The 21,529-nt window shown below is 37.3% G+C and overlaps 1 protein-coding gene across 2 annotated transcripts in view; it reads left to right on the plus strand.

Moving 5' to 3' along the window:
* Positions 1–21,529, plus strand: part of BACH1 (BTB domain and CNC homolog 1) — a 50,987-nt gene that overhangs the window by 13,660 nt on the left and 15,798 nt on the right. Inside the window, exon 2 of one of the 2 annotated variants that reach the window (XM_043997415.1) lies at positions 12,541–12,840. In XM_043997415.1, the coding sequence (XP_043853350.1) occupies positions 12,604–12,840 (237 nt within the window). In that variant the 5' untranslated portion in view covers positions 12,541–12,603. Of the gene's footprint in view, positions 1–12,540; positions 12,841–21,529 lie in introns of those variants that run through there. The other variant, XM_043997416.1, reaches the window with a different exon arrangement.

A 21,529-nucleotide genomic window follows, 5' to 3' on the forward strand; every position in this document is an offset into this window, starting at 1 on the left:
TCACCAGCTTTAAGTCTTTGCTCCAAGTGACTTTTGGGTAGACAAAATTGGTTCTAGCTGGATGCTGGGCTCTATCCCTCAGGCTCCCCCACCCCCTCCAGTTGCCCTATCCCAGTGTTCTGTACTGTTCCCTCTTCTCCTCATTTCTCTGACCTGGCACCAGCACTTCAGTGTTGCTCTGTTGGTGCTATGGGTTGATCTCTGTACTTTGGGTCTCTGAGACTCTGGGAGGAGGGTAGTGTAGGGTGCAGTGTTGAGCACTGTATTAAACCTAGACACAGGTCCTCCCGCTTTCTGTTCTTCTGAAGAGACCTTTTGCAGCAAAGACTGATTCCTGCCACAGTGCTGACTCAGCTAGAGTAAATCTATGCAGCTTGGAGCTAGCATCCCATGGAATTGGAGAGAGGGGACACTCATGTTGGGGCTTTTGGTCAGTTTTTTGGGGGGCCTGAGGGTAGTTTTTAATATATTTTTTTAACCTATTAGATTCTGGGTATGAATAGGCTGTGGAGAAACTTGAAGTTATTTTATCTTTGGTTCAAAATTTTTGTTTTGGAGAGGTTTTAGAGGTCATAGGGATCAAAGAAAATGTCTAATCCTCCATCATGAGACCCCACCTAAGAAATGATCTTTCATGCCCTTGATCATATTGCTTCTCACCGTGGACCTCTTTTGTATTTGCTTTAGTGCATCTTCTCTCTTTGTTTTCTTTAGGGATGTTTCTACTTCTTCACGCAGTATATCAGACTATTGTTTGTATAGTCTAAATATGGGGACTTTCAGTAATTAAGGAGAGTATAGTATTGAGGGCAGCTAGTTGGCTCAGTGGATAGAGCACTGAAGTCAGACCTGAATTCAAATCCACTCTGACACTTATTAGCTGGGTGACTCTGGGCAAGTCACTTAACTTCTGTTTGCTTTAATTTATTGGGAGAAGGAAATGGCAAACTACTCCAGTATCTTTGCCAAGAAAACCCTATGGATAGTGTAGTCCACGGGGTCATGGAGAGTCAGACACGATTGAACAACAACAATTGTGACAGCAATTTTCTCTTTTTAAAAAAATATTTTTGTTGTCCTTACAGTTTCATTATGAAATGGTTTTGGGTTTCTCTGTCTTAAAGAGTTTTGCAAGATTATCAAAGAAATATATGACTCCAAAAGGTGTCTGGTCATATGTCGAAATCACTGATAATCTCATTGGTACCCATGCAATCTCAAGATCTAGAAGGCCCTCAGTAGAGTAGCTAAGACCCTTTATAGTAGATTCACAGGAAGATGTGGGCAGAATGAAGAGGAAAAGCATGCTTGGATAGGTTGGGATTGATGGTGTAGGAAAGGAATTCCAAAATAAATGAGATTGCTAATCCAAATTAAGAGCAGTCATATCTCAAATTTTTGAGATAGTGAAATAGAGGATAGGGAAAATATTCTTTGACAGTGTTTAAGTTACATAGTTAATCTTATTGATAATTGATATTTTAAATTAGTGAGTATTGGTTTGAATTACTAGAAAATAGTTGTATTAATGTCTCAGGTATTAAGAATTACCAGTCAATACCTTCTCCTCCTTCTTCTCCTTCTCCTCCTCCTCCTCCCTCCTCCCTCTACTCCCTCCTTCCTCCCCCCTCCCTCTCCCCCCTCCCTCTCCCCCCTCCCTCTCCCCCCTCCCTCTCCCCCCTCCCTCTCCCCCCTCCCTCTCCCCCCTCCCTCTCCCCACCTCCCTCTCCCCACCTCCCTCTCCCCACCTCCCTCTCCCCCCTCCTCCCCCCTCCTCCCCCCTCCCTCCTCCTTCCTTCTCCCTCCTTCTTTTTTTTAGTGAGGCAATGGGGGTTAAGTGACTTGCCCAGGATCACACAGCTAGTAAGTGTCAAGTGTCTGAGGCCAGATTTGAACTCAGGTACTCCTGACTCCAGGGCCAGTGCTCTATCCACTGTGCCACCTAGCTGCCCCCCCAGTCAATATCTTCTAATCCTTCAGGTTTTCAGTAATTTTCTCACGAGCTGAATGAGTGTTTTTTACAACAAATATGTTTACCATCACATGAAGTAGACAAGAAGTAAATTGTTTTGCAGTGTGTAGTATGTACTTTTAAGTCTTGCATAATTCCTAATGTTGAAGTTATTCTTTAATTTCCTCATTTGAAGTTCATATACTTGTCAGGCCATTATTTAACATGCTTTTTATCCATCAGTGAGGACTAACAGATTCTTATGTTTCTGGGTTATTTGGGACCTGTTCAATGGTGATTGTAGTCTTTGAACCAAGTGTAGACATTGCCTTCGTGGTTTTAGCCCTTGGAGCAGAGGTGTCAACCTCAGGGCAAACCAGATCAGGAAATATTTAACACAATAAATGAAATACAGTAGAACATAAATTATGTTAATATGCAGTTTTCTAAGTCAATATGTGTCCTGTAGGGACAGATAGTTGGCACTGTGGAAAGAGTGTTGGGCCTGAAATCATGGAAGACTCATCTTCCTGAATTCAGAGCTTGCCTCAGACACTTACTAGCAGTGTGACCCTGAGCAAGTCACTTAAACCTGTTTGCCTCAGTTCCTCATTTGTAAAATGATCTGGAGAAGGAAATGACAAACTACCCCAGCATCTTTGCAAAGAAAACTCCAGATGGGATCGTGAAGAGTCAGACTCAACTGAAATGACTGTAAAACAGGGATTCTTATGTCTTTAGTGGCCCTCATGACTCCTTATAATCTCTTTATAATCTGTTCATGTGTGGAAACTTGGTGAACCTTGGCCCAGCTGTTTGTGACTGAGGGGCCGAAACTCGGTGATATGTCTTCCTGTTTGCAGAGAGGCTTGAAAGACTGGTGACTTATGACTTGCAAAGTGGGAGCTCAGTGTGTATACAAAAGTAATGACTTTTTTCCTTCCTAGAGGTGAGGCAAGAACTATTGTGAACTGCTAGGTGGGGTAGTAGCATCAAACTTCCCATGTGTGTATGAATATACAGTACCTGTGTTTCTTTTTTTGTGTTTTGTTCTCCTTGATATTAGGTGAATATTATCAGGTTGTGAACTTCAAAAAGTCAGAAAAGCCATCAGAAGCACTCTTTCTTCTTCTCCCTCCTCTCTACTTCCCCTAGCAGCCTAAGTCAGTGGTATAGTCATATAGTCATTGGGGATTGGTAGCAGTGACAGACAACACCACTCTTTGTCCCATAAAAGTATTCTGTGGACTCTTGAAAGGTACCATTCCTTATAACCCAGGAGAGAGCTGGAAGAACTTCGTGAGGACTGCACAAAAAGCTTCCTAGGGTCAGAAGTTTTGAGATACCTCTAGGCCCCATGTGTGCCTTACTACCATTGTACATTGAGTTTGAGCCCTTTTCTTCTAGTGTGTGTCAAGGTAATGGAATGTGGTAGATAAGGGGATTTTGCAGATACTCACACCTGGAGATTAATCTAAACTGATTGAATTAAGTGAGAGTGATTGACTGCTGATTAGCCTACTTCAGTTAACTAGATTGTAAGCACATCTGGCTAGCCCTTAAGAAGATATTATTCTCAGAAGCTAAAAACTTTGAACTTAACTCTAGACCACCTTCAAGTCCAGTGAACCAATGGATTTGAATGACACTAGCCAATCAGCTTGAAGAACCTCCCATTTCTGGGAGGAGAACAGAAAGTAGGAGGTGGACCCTGGCTGAGGGTTGAGGTTCTTTTTTGGTTCGAGACATCGGTGTGGTGGGAGAGCTTCACCTGGGCTGGTAGGAAAGCTAGGATTTCCATGTTATAAGAAATCTGTTCTCAATCTTTCTCTTTCTTTGCTATCTTATCTCTTTTAATAAACCCTTAAAAAGCCTAAACTCATTTATCAGTGATTTTAGCCAGTTTCCCCCCCAAAACTGGGGGGACAGATTAGAACCCACATTTAGAATTTTAAATTACACAAGGGCCTTTGTGTTTATGCTATGGATAGAATGCTCTCCCAGTTTGGGGGAATTGGTTGGTAACAACTGCTTTGTAACATACTTTCTTGGTAATCCCCTTTTCTAAAAGACTTCAGCTGATAATGGGCAGCATACCCATGAGATGGCTTATGAGTGATGTTGTTGTTTAGTTGTTTCAGCCATGTCTGACTCATTGTAACCCCATTTGGGATTTTCTTGGCAAAGATACTGGAATAGTTTGCCATTTCCTTCTTCAGATCATTTTACAAATGAGGAAACTGAGGCAGATAGGGTTAAATGACTGTCCTGGGCTCACACAGGTAGTGAGGTTGGGTTTGAACTCAGGTCTTGACCCAGGTCTGGCAGTTTTATCTACTGGGCCACTTAGCTGCCCTGAGTGACATGACTCCATCCTCTCATGGTTACTCCTGGAACACTGAGGGGAATTAGCTGCCCTCTGGGGATCCACACCCCCAGTTTGAGTGGGAATTGGGAAAGTGTGCTCAGAAATGGGTGCTATAAATAGGGGGTTAATGCGGGATATTTTTTTTGTGGGGGAGGCTTCAAATTTGCAACTCCCCACTGGAAAGATTCACTACTTGGGACTTTCTTTACTTGATACCTTATTTTATGGATCCATCAGAGAAAAAATAGCAATTCTTTCCTTATTTCTGTTTGGTCTGTAATTACACAGTATATTGTGAGACATTTTCCTTTACAAGTCAGGCCAATTTGTGTGCATGTGTGAGAGAAAACTTTTGTTTTGAATACTTATGTACTGAAATCTTTTGTATCAGTGTGCCCATTTATTCAAGATCACCCAACTACTTAGTCCCACATTGTACCTATGGTGAACGTATGGATTTTGTGTTCCTAAAATACTGATTCCTACTGCTCTACCTGGTGCATTGTATTGGCTTATAAATAATTCATTTTTTAAAGCCAGCCTAGACTACTTAATTTATTGTGAGATACTTAGGGACTGAAGATTGTTTTTGTCTGTTGCCTAGGAATCCCTAGTACTTAATCCTTTTTGGGACCTGTGAAGGCCAAAATTTGATATATGGAGCATTATTTGGGTGACACCTTAATATTGGGGTCCCGGAAATAATGAGGGACCTTTTAGGTTCACCCTCCCCTCTGAACTGCCCGTTTTAGATATTTTTCCCAGGCCAATAAGAAAGGAGCCTTTAAGCTTTAATTCACAGAAGGATCAGATTTTATTACTTGGGAATTAATTAAACAACAAAGGTGAAACTAATAAAAATCAAAGCTAAGGAAATAGGAAAATAGAAATACAGAGAAATGCTCTTAACTCTAAACTTAGCCTATTAGGGTTTTCCGTAATTAAACTCACCAAACACCTGAACAGTCTACCAGTCTAAGGTTACTCTCATGCCACCTGGACCGCAGTCGCCACACCGAGAGCACGGACACATGCTGCCAGCTCAAGGGTCCAGCAGGAAAAAGGCCCAGTTCCGGAAGATGCCTTGCCTTCGGGTAACCTCAGGGTGGGCCAGGTGTGGCCCCTCCTAAATGAGTTAGCTAAAAATGGGAATATTAATTTTTTTTCACAAATAATTTTTACCACAGGACCCCTGCATGGTTTTGGGTCTTGCTTTTCTTAAGCCTGGAATGCAGTCTGATTTTCCTGTTATTAGGTTCAGATTACCCTTGCAACAGTCAGGGATCCATTGGCAAAATTTGTGGTGTCTTGTTATACAGACTGAGAAAATTTTGCCTAGACCTGCAAGGGCATTACCTGTGGTACAATAATGTCAAAGAAATTTTGTTGTGCCCTTTGTAGAAAAGGACACCTAGAGATTTTGTTGGGACTCCTAGTTAGATGGCTTTATGGGCTGAGAGACTCATGGAGGAATTTTCATGTCAGACAGCTTGGTTTCTCCTGAAGTATCAAGGTGATCCCTGGTCCCTAATCCCTATGGAGACAGCTCCACTTGTTTTTGGAGTTCATTTAGGAAGTTAGCTTAGAAAACTTCAAATTAACATTACAGTGTTTTATTGTATTTTTATTTATTATGTCGAACATTTATGGTATTTTTATTTATTTTGTCATACATTTGCCAGTTACATTTTAATCTGGTTAAGGCTGTACTTGAGGAGTTTTGCAGCTTTGGGAGTTGAGCACCTTTACCTTTAGAGGACTAGGAAACCTTAACAGATGGCCAGAAGATACCCAAACTTACATGAAGGGAAGTATGTCTTGAGCCTTGTCCCACTCACCAGCCAAACAAATCCTTTGTTACCTTTTAGGGGGAAAACTAGCCTAATAATCCATATTGTAAGAGGTAGGAGGGGATAGTTACTGCTCCTATCATAGGAGGCTGGTATTTTAAGCCTCATCAGCTTATGTATATCATAAGCTGTTGTGAAATACTGCTAATTGAGCACTTCACATTTCACTACAGCTTAAAAAACACCTAATTCTTTTGATGTTTTGGTTTAAAAATTTTTTTTAAAGATTCAGTGATCACTTTATAATTTTTTAAAATTTGTTTTTAGAATGATAAAATTTCCTTTCTCAAATTTTAGTCTGTTGTTTCACTATCGTTCTATCAGTCAGCAAGTATCAAGAGCCTAATAGGTGTTGGGATACAAGTACAAAGAATGAAATGATCTCTGATCTCAAGGAAATTAAAGTAGGTGTTCTAATGGCATTGTACACATATTGCATATATTTATATCATAAATATAAATAAATAAATGCAAATATATACAAAGTAGTTAAATAGGTTGGGTAGATTGAGGGATAATTAGAAAAGGCTAGCAGAAAATGGCACTTGACTTTCATCTGTGAGGCCAAAGGTAAGGAGGGACTGCCAGCACACATGATAGCGTAATGAGAAACTGAGAGAAGTCCAGTTTGACTGGATAATATCGTTTCCAAGCGGTTTTATTTTATTTTTATTTCATTAAACATTTCCCAACGATATGTAAAGATTTTTTCTAACAATAATTTTTAAACATTTTGAGTTCCAAATTCTTTGCCTCCCTCCCATCCTTCCCCCCTTCCCTCTTGAGGAGGCAGGCAATTTGATATCAATTATACATGTGAAGTCATGCAGAACATATTTCTATATTGTCCATGTTGCAAAAGAAAACACAAACAAAATGAAACAAAATAGGGACTTTTAAAAAAGTATTCTTCAATTTACATTTAGAGTTCATCAGTTTTCTCTCTGGAGGTAGCTTTTTTTTTTAAAAGAATGTTATTTTTTTCTCAATTATATGTAAGAACAATTTTTAACATTTGTTTTTTAAATAATTTTTGAGTTCCAAATTCCTTCCCTTTCTCCCTCCCTTCTCTACTCCTTGAGAATGCAGGCACTTTGATGTAGATTATATATGTGCAGTCTTGCAAAACATATTTCCATATTAACCATGTTACAAAAGAGAAAGCAGAACAAAAAAAACGAAGAAAAATATGGAACAGGAAAAAGTGCTTCAATCTGCATTCAGACTCCATCAGTCCTTTCTCTGGAGGTAGATAGCATTTTTCAGTCTAAGTCTTTTGGAATTGTCTTGTGTCATCATATTGGCCAGAGTAGCTAAGTCTTTCACAGTTGATCATACTTACGATATTGCTGTTACTGTGCACAATGATCTTGGCTCTTCTGACTTCTCATTGCATCAGTTCATATCAGTCTCCCAGGTTTTTCTGAAACCATTCTGATTATAATTTTTTTACAGCACAGTAATATTTCATCACAAGCATATATCACCACTTGTTCAGTCATTCCCTAATTGATAGAAATCCCTTCACTTTCCAGTTCTTTGACACCACAAAAAGAACTGCTCTAAATATTTTTGTGCATATAGAACCTTTTTTCTTTTTCTTTGATCTCTTTGGAATACATACCTAGCAGTAATATTGCTGGGTCAAAGAGTATAAGCAGTTTTATAGCCCTTTGGGCATATTTACAAATTGTTCTCTAAAATGGTTAGGTTAGTTCACAACTCCAGCAACAGTACATTAGTGTCACATTTATTTCTACATCCCTTCCACCATTTGTCATTTTCCTTTTCTGTAATGTTCGCCAAACTGATGGGTGGTATGAGGTGGTATCTCAGAGTTGTTTTAATTTGCATTTTTCTAATCATTAGTGAGTTAGAATGTTTTTGTGTGTGTGACTATATATAGCTTTGATTTTTTTCATTTGAAAACTACCTGTTTATATCAGCTGGGAAATGACCCTTATTTTTGCAATTTTGGCTCAGTTCCCTATATATTTGAGAAATAGAAACTTGCTGTAAAAATGTTTTTTCTACTTTGCTGTTTTCCTTCTAATTTTCACTACATTAGTTTTATTTGTGCAAAAGCTTTTTAATTGAAAAAAATGCCATCAAGGAGATTACAGCAATATATCATAAAGATCATATACTATGACCAGGTGAGATTTATACCAGGAATTCAGGGCTGGTTTGGTATTAGGAAAACTATCAGCATAATTGGCCATGTCAATGAAAAACCCAACAGAAATCATATGATTATCTCAATAGATGCAGAAAAACAAAATACAATATTTATTCCTATCAAAAACTGTAGGCAATATGGGAATAAATGGAGCTCTCCTTAAAAGATAAGTAGTCTCTATCTACATCCAATACCAAGTATTATCTGTAATGGAAATAAACTAGAAGCCTTCCCAATACGATCAGGGATGAAACAAGGAGGCCCATTATCACTTCTGTTATTGAATATTATACTACAAATACTAGCAATAGCTACAAAAGTAGAAAAAGAAATTGAAAGAATTAGAATTGTCAATAAGGAAACAAAATTATCATTCTTTTCAGATTATATAATGGAGAATCCTGAGAATGAACTAAAAAAAAAAACTTGTTGAAATAATTAGCAACTTTAGCAAAGTTGTGGGATTTAAAATAAACCCACATAAATCACCACCAAAGTCTTGCAGCAAGAGATAGAAAGAGAAGTTCTATTTAAAATGATTGTAGACAGTATAAAATACTTGGTAGTCTACCTGCTAAGACAAACACAGGAATTCTGTGAACACAGTTACAAACCACTTATCACACAAATAAAGTCAGATCAGAACATTAAGAAATATCCAATTGGGGGGCAGCTAGGTGGTGCAGTGGATAAAGCACCAGCCCTGGATTCAGGAGGACCTGAGTTCAAATCCGACCTCAGACACTTGACACTTACTAGCTGTGTGACCCTGGGCAAGTCACTTCACCCCCATTGCCTCACCAAAAAAAAAAAAAAGAAAGAAATATCCTACCCAATTGCTCATGGGTAGGATGAACCAACATAATAAAACTACCCAGAATGTAAGATCCTGAATTCTGCAGTTGTGATCTGTAGTAGCCTCTTCATCATCACCTTTGTCAGCCATCCAGTGTTAGGCATGTAGACTCTTTTCTTGGACCAGTGGTAACTATTGGGCATTAACAGCATTATCTGACCCTTGAGCAAAAAATTACACTTGAACATAGCCATGGCAACAATGCATGCCAACAAATGGTCTTGGGAAGAGTCATTGTGCTCCAGACACACTAATACCTGTGATGAGTAGAACTAAATCACCTTACCTGCCCCTCCCCCCCCCCAGTGTTGGGGGGGAAACTAGCTAGGAATTACTTATAAATTAGGAGCTTCAGCAACAGTTTAAGCTTTAAGCTTTTATTAAAGTATATTAGAAGTTAGTCTAGAGAGAGCACATGTCTCTGAAAGAATAGAAAAACATAGCTCAAATCTATGCGGGAGAGAGAGAGAGAAAAACCTCCTTCACCTAGCAACTCACACTTCCGAAGAGAGAGACCCAGTCCCTTTGACCAGAAACCCTCTGTGGAGCCAGAAGAGGGGTGGTCCCCACACACACACAGCTCCAAGCTAATTGGCTGATAGCATTCAAGTCCACTGATTGACATGACTTAAAGGTAGTCCATGAATAGAGAAGCAACTTCCTGGATGCCAATTCAACCATAGAAACCTCAGAAAGGTCAAATGCTTTCTCAGCAGGGGGCGGGGCCCCTGGTTCTCACATACTACCACTTTCAGAATAGGTAAAATCATGCTTCTGGGTCATAGCTTTGTAGACCTGTACATTCTGCTTCTGAAAGCATAACTTGGAGATCAGTTTTTCTCATACTGTTGTGTGAGCACAGCCCACTTAATTAAGGCTGATTAAGTCCATATTATTTTAAAGCTTGCAAGATCCATATATATATATAAAACAACATACATACATATATATGTGTATATGTATAGGGATATGTGTATATGTATATCATCTATCTATCAATCAATCAATCTCCTGTGCTATATGGAAAAAATATGACTATGACCCATGCCCAGAATTCTGATTTGTCTCAGTTTTGTTTACCTGGTTCTGCTTACTTTTTATCAGTTTTTATAAGTCTCCACTACTTAACCTTAATTGTACATATTTCTTTCTTGTGACTCAATAGAATATCATTACATTTAAAAAAAATTTTTTTTGGTGAGGCAATTGGGGTTAAGTGACTTGCCCAGGGTCACACAGCTAGTAAGTGTTAAGTGTGTGAGGTCGAATTTGAACTCAGGTCCTCCTGACTCCAGGGTTGGTGCTTTATCCAATACACCACCTAGCTGCCCCCTATACTATTCTCTCTCTCTCTCTCTCTCTCTCTCTCTCTCTCTCTCTCTCTCTCTCTCTCTCTCTCTTTTTTTGGTGGGGCAATGGGGGTTAAATGACTTGCCCAATATCATTACATTTTATGCCACAATTCGTTCAGCTATTCAACAATTAGTGGGCGCCTGCTCTTTTCCCCTTGCTCTTGATCACCACAAAAAGTAATGCTATAAATATACTTTTTTAAAAAAAATTTTTTAGTGAGGCAATTGGGGTTAAGTGACTTGCCCAGGGTCACACAGCTAGTAAGTGTTAAGTGTCTGAGGCCGGATTTGAACTCAGATACTCCTGACTCCAGGGCCGGTGCTCTATCCACTGCCCCACCTAGCTGCCCCTATAAATATACTTTTTAATATGTTAGCTTTTCCTCTTTGACCTTCTTAGGGTAATACCCATAATGGCATCCTTGGGTCAAAGTATGTACAACTTAATAACTTTTCTAATATAATTCTTAGTTGTTTTCTGAAATGGTTGGACCAGTTCACAGCTTATTCATCAGTGCATTCATGTGTGTTTATTTACAACCTCTCCAACATTTACCATTTTAATTTTTCATTGTCTTTGCCAGTGTGACGGCTAAACTAAATGTGTGTGATCACCCTTCCTGTCCCTTGGAAAAACAGGGGACCCCTGATAGTATTCTCACACTAAGCTGATGAGTATGATTTCATTTGTATTTCTCTTAAAGCATCTTTCATAGTTTGCATTTTCATTTTTGAAAACTAGGGCCTCATTAACTATGATGACAGGGTTTATATCCTTTGTATAGGACTAGTTTCTAATTTATATAACTACAATAGAAAGACGCCATTGCATGATTACTCTGAATGGTTCTTCTTCCTGTATTTTAGATATTGTAGAGAACATTTTGATGCATGTGTCTATCTCAATGTTAGACTGCATTGTAAACTGCATTTATTTCTATAGATTGTGGTAAATAATCAAAATCTGATTTTTCCATCTGTGTAAGGTATTTTTTTCTCCCTCCATTGTTTTCAAATATCTGAGATAACATCTGGACTGTATTGTGGGATGCCTTCCTCGTACCATCTTCAAATTACAAACACAGGGCAGTTAGGTGATACAGTGGATAGAGATCTGGGCCTGGACTCAGGAAGACCTGAATTCAAATACAGCCTTTGACATTAGCTGTATAAGCCTGGGCAACTCACTTACACCTGTTTGCCTCGGTTTTCTCATCTGTAAAATGAGCTGGAGAAGAAAGGGCAAAACTCCAGTATTTTTGCCAAGAAGACCCCAAATGTGGTCACAAAGAGTGAGATACACCTGAAAAGACTCAAAAACAGATATTTTCTTATTATAAATTTCTCTTGATCTATGAAGGATTTAAGGGATATTTAAGGAAGCACTTAGCAGTTTTTGCTTAGGATTAATAATTTCATCTGTGAATTTTTTTCCTTTAAAATTTTGAGAATAGTTAGAAATATGGGGTTTTTTTACACTTTAAAATTTAATCTGCAATATCCACTTTTACGTATAGGCAGTCAGCAAAACAAATCAAGCCCTTATTTGTAGCTTTAGCAATTTCTGAGATATAAGTGCTCATACGGGTTTAACAATCATAGAAATGTGGTTTTTAAAGGCAACCTTAAATATAGCAGTATTTTCTTTGTACATCTCGAATATGTTTCCCTTGAATATACATTGAATAGACTATGATGTACATTTTAGTGGTATCTTGTATGCATATGAAACCTTTGGTCCTTAACTCTTTACAGTCAGGGGGCAGCTAGATGGCGCAGTGGTTAAAGCACTGGCCCTGGATTCAGGAGTACCTGAGTTCAAAGCTGGCCTCAGACACTTGACACTTACTAGCTGTGTGACCCTGGGCAAGTCACTTAACCCCCATTGCCCCGCAAAAAAACAAAACAAAACAAAACAAACCCAAACTCTTTACGGTCACTCTGGATTTGATATTTTATGTAATCTTGCACATTTCTTTTGTAGGTTTGATGAAGACCAGAGAAGTATGCTTTCCATTGAACTTCACACCATCTTTTGTCATAGAGAATGTCCCTAACTGAGAATAGAATGTTTTTTGCATATGAATCTTCAGTACACAGTAACAATACTCTTTTGAGCCTCAATGATCAAAGGAAAAGAGATCTTCTTTGTGATGTCACTGTGCTAGTGGAAGATCAGCAATTTCGTGCTCATCGTTGTGTGCTTGCAGCATGCAGCAGTTACTTTCTTTCAAGAATTGTTGGCCAATCAGATACGGATCTTATCATTACTCTTCCAGAAGAGGTAAGAGATCCATGTTTCCATAATATGTAACAATGAACTTATTTTTAGTCCTTGATGGCCCCAAGCCAGAACTTGTAAAATTATATAAAATAAAGGTTGATGTGAGATGCGTTCCTAAGTGAACTGATTACTCACTCTTGTAGATTTAGAAAGATCACAGCACTTGTGGGATTTAGAGCTGGGAGACACCTCAGGTTATCTCATCTAACTCCTTATTTTACAAACCAAAAAAATTAAGACCCAGAGACATGAAATAATTCATCTAAGTTCCTGTTGTTAAGAAGTTGCAGAGCTGAGATTCAAAACCACTTCTATCACACCTGCTATTCTTTCTATAATATCACACTCTTTCTAATAAAGAATTTTGCATTTTCAAGTAGGAAAATGACATAAATAAAAAATGTTATTCACCTTATCCCTAAAACCTTGCCAAAATGACTTAAAAATGATCAAACCAGTATCTTTGAATATAAGGGATACTCAAGGAATTGAAGAGGGAATAATAGTTTAAAGCCTTTGGAATCCATAATATTTCCAGAATGCCCACCCCAATGCAGGAACTATATTGGGTCTAGCTCATTAAAGTAGCTATTTCTCTGGATAAACTCATTTCTACTGTTTCAGGCTTGTTCTTTTGGTACTTCGTATCTCCCCCATTGACTAGCACATTGTTTTGCATGTAGGGGATTAGGGTGTGATTTCATTGGTATAAGGAATTCCCATATGAGAATACTTCTTATGTAATTTAGTACCTTCTCTGCAACTTGGAGTGTTAGAATTGCCTAGAGCAGTGGTGTTAAATGCAAATGGAAACAGGGCCTGTAATCCATACGTGAAGATCCCTTCAGCTGTATTTTGACTTTTAAAAATAGAATATTATTTGTTTTATTGTGTTTTTATTTATTTTGTTAAATATTTTCCTATTACATTTTTTTTTTTGGTGGGGCAATGGGGGTTAAGTGACTTGCCCAGGGTCACACAGCTAGTAAGTGTCTAAGGCCGGATTTGAACTCAGGAACTCCTGAATCCAGGGCCGGTGCTTTATCCACTGCGCCACCTAGCCGCCCCTGCCTATTACATTTTAATCTAGTTTGGGTGGAACTTGAGAGTATTGTGGGTCACATGCAGCCTAGACCCTTCTGCCTTAGAGCAGCAAGGAGTTAAATGATTTGTTTAGGGTCACACAGCTCATATGTATTTCAGAGGTAGGCCTTGAACCCACATCTTCCTGGCTTAAAGGCATGCTCTTTATCCAGGATGCCTTCCTGCTTCTCATCTTGTAGTAGTAAGTGCTTAATAAATTAAATAGCTCACAGGCCACATCCTCAAGGAGATGAAGAATATCACAAGATATGACTTGTCCAAAGCCTCATTCCTACCGTTTGAGTTAACTTTTTTGAGTTACGGTACTTTTCCCAAAAGTTCATTGTTAACATGCATAGTTAGGTATGTTTAAAAAGCATAGGTAGGTATATAGCACCCTGTTAAAAGAATTAGCTTATTTTAAGGTAACCATGGAATTCTATTGTTTTCAGCTTTAGCAAACTTATTTTAGATAAAAAGTTATTAATTTAGTCACATTCGCTCCAAGCCCCCAGAAATTAGACATTTTCATTTAGGTAGTGATTGGCTCTCTGCCTAACTTTATATCTATTTTTAATTAACTCTTGGCTTCTTTGTTATCAAGACAGAAATCAATTTGGGTTTAAAGATGTTCAGGTTAATTTAAGAGCAAATTATATTATATAGGATCTTTGTATTGGGAAGGTAAGTTAGGGGAAGAGCCAGTCTTTCCAAGAACTTCCCTTAGCCTAGGTCTTCTCATTTGCCATGCCTATGGCAATGACCCTCCTTGATATCTGACTTCTCTGCCAGGGGTTAGTCCTACTTGTTTCCTCAAGAGTGTGCTGGAATCCCATGATTGCTCTAACCTTTTTAATAAATATTTTCTCAATTTGATAATTTATGAATGACCCTTAGGGCACAGCAAAGTTTCCTTAGCCAATCTGAACAAAGATTTTGTGGTCAATTCTGAGGCCCGTGTTTGAACTTGATTGGGCATGTTAACACTTGAAATACAAGGGGAGGAATTGATCAGTCACCTCACCTTTACATTCTCCTCCTAGTTTTGATGCTGTCCCCCAATTTATTGGACTATGGTTGGCAAAGTCCATAGTCCCAAATCCTGGGTAGTTTCTTAGTGATTTAAGGAGATTCTGCATTATGTCTTGAATGCTTTTCTCATTTTTTTATACTAAAGAGTTTTAGGAAAAGCCTTTATGGCACAGCATGTAAATTATTCTGGTAATTGATATTCTTACGTCTCCAAAAGATTTAAACTACTGTTGTAGCAGAGGGGGAAAAATCTCTGCTCTCCAGTTGTGGTCCCAAGATAGCTTCTTCTCTTCCCAAGCTGAGAAGAAATAGAACTTCTAGGGTCTTTGGTGACTCTTCTCCCACCTGAGACCTCCCAGTAAGTCAGCCAGTACAAACCTTGCTACAAACTTTCACATGATAGCATTTACAAGCAAGGGAAAATAGATTAATTTGCTAACAACAAAATTTTAAAAATAACAAATATTTACATATTAAAACTGACAAATATTAAATTAACAAACATTAACAAATACATTCATCATGTTCACACAAAGCTAATAAATGTACAAGGGCAAAAAAATAAAACAGGAGTTTGCCACAGTTAAAATATGCATACCTGAATTCATGTTATTACATTCAAGGCATTATTATCTGGTTTCATGTATAGCTGATTCCCCAGTTTTGTCTAAGACCCAATAAATCTGGTCACTGGTCAGATGACCCTTTCCTTTTCTATGACCTGTTGACCCATCTTCCCCTATACTACAGTGCTAGTTTTGATGGATCATAATCCTCATTAGGGGAAAGAGACTAAGTGTTTATTAAGTGCTGAATACATAACTGATATATGCCAGGCACTATGCTAAGCACTTTACAAATAATATCTCATTTCATCCTCACAATAACCTTAGGAGGTAGATGCTATTAATCAACATTTTACAACTGAGAAAGCTGAGGCAGACAAATGTTAAGTGACTTGCCCAGGGTTACAGCATTAGTAAATATTTGACACTGGGTTTAAACTCATGTTTTCCTGACTTCAAACTCAGCACTCTGTCCACTGTGCCATTTAACTGACCTGCCTTTCTATACCTGAACTTTTGAGGGCCCTGGCTGCCTAGAAGTGTTTTTGTTCTTGAGGTACAGCATAATAAAGTCTTCTTCATTTGAAATGTCTGTTTCTGAGTCACATCATTGTCTTGGACCGGAAGGCTCTGTATGACTTCTGGGTTGTCCCTGGCTGAGGGTCCTCTAAGAAGAATGTTCATCAGTCTCAAACTTGCTCATCAGGGAATCTAGTTAATAAAGTAACACTCACTAGCATACATAAAGTTATGAAATTAACTGGATACTTGGCAGACAGTTGAATTCTACAAACGGGATCAGTGATTTAATGATACTTTTAACTGGTGAAAGGTAGGGAAGATCCGGGACAAACCTTTTTGGAGCAATGCAATAGATCAACACTTAAAAGCTAGCAAGAGAGCGTTGGTACCTTGGTGAAAAGTGAGAAGGGGATTGTCTACAGAAAGGATGGATTAGAGATCTAAAAACTGTATGTTTATAGATTTTCTTTAGGCTCGACTTTGTGCTTGTTTAAGTTGCAACAAGGTAAGGAACCAATATACATTCCCTGGGTGTGGAGAATTCAAATAGTACAAAGCCATGAATGCCAAAACTTTTCTTGGAGCATTCTGGTGTGCATATCTGTAAGCTACTCTTCTTGATTTTCAAGTAATGGAGGAGAAAGGCAAACCACATGACATGGTCAAGAGAGTCTAAGCAGTACATGGCACCTACACAAAAATTGACCATGTATTAGGGCACAAAAACCTCATAGTGAAATGTAGAAAGGCAGAAATAGTAAATGCATCCTTTTCCGATCATGATGCAATAAAAATTACACATAATAAAGTGCCATGGAAAGATAGACTAACAATTAATTGGAAACTAAATAATCTCATTCTAAAGAATGAGTGGGTCAAACAACAAATCATAGAAACAAGAGTCTAGCAATTGCTGTAGTACTCTATTAGAGGTGTGTGCCCTCCCTAAGGGCATTGTATAGAAATTGTCTTATTTTCAAATTGACAAATAAGACCTACCATAGAAAGAAACTTGACTCATGGTTGTTGATTTTTTAAAAATTCACCACAGTGTTTTAAAAATATCTAATAAGCTACAGTTCAATGAAAATTTTAAAATTGTATTTTCTGGCTCATGCCTTGAGGATTTGGAGAGGTTAACTTCTGATTTTTTATTTTTTTAGAAAAAAATCAAGTTTACATTTGCATTTGGATTGTCCCCATCTACCATTTTGCATTTGGTGGTGGCCCATGGTAAATGTATTAGTTTTTTCACAGTGTAATGGATTTGGAGTTTAAGACTTGGGTTCAAAGTTCATCCTATCTTTATCATTTACTAGCTCTTGAGCACTTCCTTTCACTGTAGTCAGTTTCTTCATCTGCTATGTGGAGATAATACTTGTATTAATTTCAAGGCATTGAAGATACCAGATAATAATGCCTTGATTGTTTCAAGGAAAGAGCTTTGTAAAATGATGTTATTCTGTTATATTCTAATTAGTCTGATGAAAAAGACTTTTCTATGTTAAGAAAGACACGATTTTCAGCAGCTTTTTACATACACACACATATATAAGCTTCTGTGTCAAGCTTTTAAAAGTATATTTTGCCAAAAATTTTGAAAAGGGACAAAGGTAGAAAGGAAGTCTTAGAAATAAAATAATTCGTCAGCTTATTCATTCACAGTATTTCTTGAATAAAATTTTTAGTTGTAAGATTTTACTTTTGAAGACAGCTGGTCTTCATTAATCCTATATCATAATGATAATAACTTTTAGTGTTTATCTTATATAAGTAGATAATTCTGGTATCTCAGATCCAACAAGTTAATTTGAATAGATATAGCAGCTGGCACTGTTGATTAAAATAGCTTCAGAATTGTCATATTTTTAAAAATATTTATTCATTTGGTAGGATATTTTACTTTTTTTTTTGGCAGGGCAATGAGGGTTAAGTGACTTGCCCAGAGTCACACAGCTAGTAAGTGCCAAGTGTCTAAGACTGGATTTGAACTCAGGTCCTCCTGAATCCAGGGCTGGTGCTTTATCCACTGCACCACCTAGCTGCCCCTTGGTAGGATATTTTAGCAGAGAAAAATAAACCCATAGTTTTTCCTTCTCAATGTTAACACTAAATTAAGTCTTAAATTTGAATAATATAGGAACATTCCTTTAAAAAAAAAGCTTAGCACAGAATGGGAAATCCCAGCTCTGATTTGAATTTTTATAGTATCTCCATATAATCACCACTCTTTTAAGACTTAGTAGATGTCAGGAATTTTGTGGCTTGGAACTTCTTCACTTTTGAGGTAAACCTGATGGCAAGACTTTCAAGCTTGTCTAAACTAGTCTATAGAGAAGAAACTTATAGTCTATAACCAGGCCCTTATTTGAAGCCTTTATTTTTTGATAAGATCTACCAGAATTTTCTCCATTAAGAACACAGGATTGGGATAGAGTCATTAGTGTAGAACTTTAGTCTAAATGTGTTGAATTTAAATTTATAAATAATTACCTCTCTGTTTTGGCAGGATTTTTTGGGGGGGGCGGGGGGGGGGGGACAATGAGGGTTAAGTGACTTGCCCAGAGTCACACAGTTAGTTAGTGTAAGTGTCTGAGGCTGGATTTGAACTCAGGTCTTCCTGAATCCAGGGCCAGTACTTTATCCACTGCGCCACCTAGCTGCCCCCTTGGCAGGATATTTCTAAAGAATTTTATGAGCCATTTTAAATACATCTAAAAACGCAAAATTTATTTGAAATATAATTGGGAACATTTTCTTAGTTCATTAAAATTATCCCTTTTCCTGTCAGATAAATATTGATGTCTGTAGGGCTGGCCTAGAAAAAAAAATCAATTAAAGCAGTGAGATTATATGAATTAATAAGTATATACCTCTTAGTGGTAAATAACTTCCAAAAAGTTTATCCAACTACATTGCCTCATATTACAAAATTAGAAGTTATAATTTTGATTACTTTGATATGCATTTTTAACAACTTAAAGCAAAACCATAGTTATGTTTTTAGGTAAATAATATATCAACCAAAAAAAAGTAGCATTTTCTTATTAGAAACATAATAGAGCCTCTGGTGCTGGATGATCAGTAAGTTTCATGTTTTCTTAAATTCTAATTTATTCCTTATTTAACTTATGTTTTATTTTAAGGAAGACACGATTTCTCATTTATATCAACTTGGCATTGTGTCACTGTGTAGAGAACCTTAAAAATATAGTTTACAAATCATTTTTTGTTAATTTTTTTTTTAGTTTATAAATACTTCCAAACATTATTAAAGTGTCACGTTGTGATTTGGTGAAATGTTTTCCTCCCTATTCTAAGTATAGATGATAGTTTTCTTAATGTGGCTGAAAGTATCATTGAAATATATTCATTGGTTTACTGGTAAATGTTAACAACCAGCTCTCATAGAAAAAAAAAGTATACATTTTAAAGATTAATATGCCTTATTAGCATTTTCTCCATCACTTTTTAAAGTCTAGACAATCAACAAAACAATAACAAGTTCAGATTTGTAGCATTTGCCAATTATTAAGGTATAAGTGCTCTCTCTGAAAATTTAACAGTGAACTTTGCCAGTTGGCTTCAGCACACTAAATGTTTTCCATATTACATTGCCCCAAATAATTAAGTTTTATGGAAAAGTTTTAAATAAATGAAGTCATGTGAAACCTTGCTGTAACATTGGCAGAATACAATAAACCTAAAACTTCCATCCTCCTCTTTTCACCCCTTCCCGAAGTTTCAAACTGAAGACAGTTTTAAGTATTCAGATCTCTATTACAATTTTCGTACTGCAAATCAAAAAAGTTTAGATTTTTCACTGTTTTTACCATTAAAAGTACCAAGAGTCAATTCTTGAGTTATCCATCTTAAATTATTTCTGTTGTGGAATACATGGACTAATGATGAATGTTTGCTGGCAGTTGGGACCTCCCTCCCATCCCTCTAATTAAGTAGGATTGTAGACCCAATTTAGCTGACTGGTAGAGTTGGCCTTCATTATACTGCTTTTCTATTTAAAGCCCCGACCATCCCCATGGCAGGCATCTCTCTCTCACCGAGGATCTTTGACCCTAAGCTGGTCTAGGAAATCACCTTTTCCCCTTACTGTTTAGATCAAAGCTTCTTAAACTGTGGGTCTTGACCCCATGTTGGCTCATGTACCTGAATGTGAGGGTTGTGAAAAATTTGGCAACAGTAAAAAGTTATATGTACCTATTGTATATATCTATATACCAGGGTTTGTATAAAATTTTCTTGGGCAAAAAGGGGTCGTGTGTGGAAAACGTTTAAGAAGCCCTGGTGGTCTAGATTAATGGAGAAGTGTCTAAAGGTGAAATGAGCCACTCTGGTGTGCATCTCTAATCATCCCTTAAGGACAGCTAAATGTTCACACTTGGCTGATGTGACTGATGTTCCTTCAGAGAGTGAGTCCTTGTGTAGGAATCTGTTCTTTGATCTTATTTCTTTGACTGTACTCTTATTTCTCATTTTCCATATGGGAGTTTTATGTGTAATTAATTTATTTTTAATACAGGATGACTAGACAGGTACCTACCCCCAAAAGTTTTGATTTTTCTTTTTTAGATATGTGCACTTCATTTTGTCAATTTTAGAAACTATTTAGATCCTTGACAAGAGAAACCTAGAATTTTAAGCAGGGTACAAATGATTCTGATTGTTTTGCTTTTTATATACCCTTAATAACTTAAACTTTCTTTGAAAGTGGGGCAGTGACTGCTCTTTGATTATGGTAATAATACAATTAACTTTTCATGTATAATTAAGATGAGACACTAAAAAATGAAGGCTATGGTCCTATTGAATAGAATATATACTTTTCTTGAAAATACACAAGTAATTCTAAGGAGTTTTCATCATACAAAACTTATGATAACAATCATGATTGGTCCTGTTTATCAATTACTTTCCATTTTTTAAACTTAACAGTGATAGGTCTAACCATGTCACTACCTCATTCAAGATACTTCAGTAGTTTCCTGTTACTTCTAAGATTAAATAAAAATTCCTGCCTCCCAATTAAAGTCCTTTGTCATCTGGACCCCAATCTCTCTTTGTATCCTGATTTCATAATATTCTGTTTCTTGTATTCTTTAATCCAGCTACATTGGTTTTTTTGCTCTTCTCTCCATATATGACTTTCCATCTCCTTCCTCTTTGTCATTGTTCATTGTACCTTCTATGCCTGGATTTTTCTTCTCTAACTTAAGTACAACCTACCCAAGTTCCTTCTTGAATCTCCTCTCCTCGCTACTAACTCTAGTTAGTATTCCAGCTCTTCCTCCCACCTCATTACTTTGTATTTCCTTTTTGATATACATGTTTTCATTCGATAAAATACAAGTCCTTGAGGATGAAGACTTGAATTTTTGGACTTTATAATCCTTCCGTTACCTAACATATTACATTTAATAGTTGAAATGTTTGTTTTGGGGGCAGCTAAGTGGCGCAGTGGATAGAGC

This window comes from Dromiciops gliroides, chromosome 3, assembly GCF_019393635.1.
Source record: "Dromiciops gliroides isolate mDroGli1 chromosome 3, mDroGli1.pri, whole genome shotgun sequence".
Taxonomy (NCBI): domain Eukaryota; kingdom Metazoa; phylum Chordata; class Mammalia; order Microbiotheria; family Microbiotheriidae; genus Dromiciops; species Dromiciops gliroides.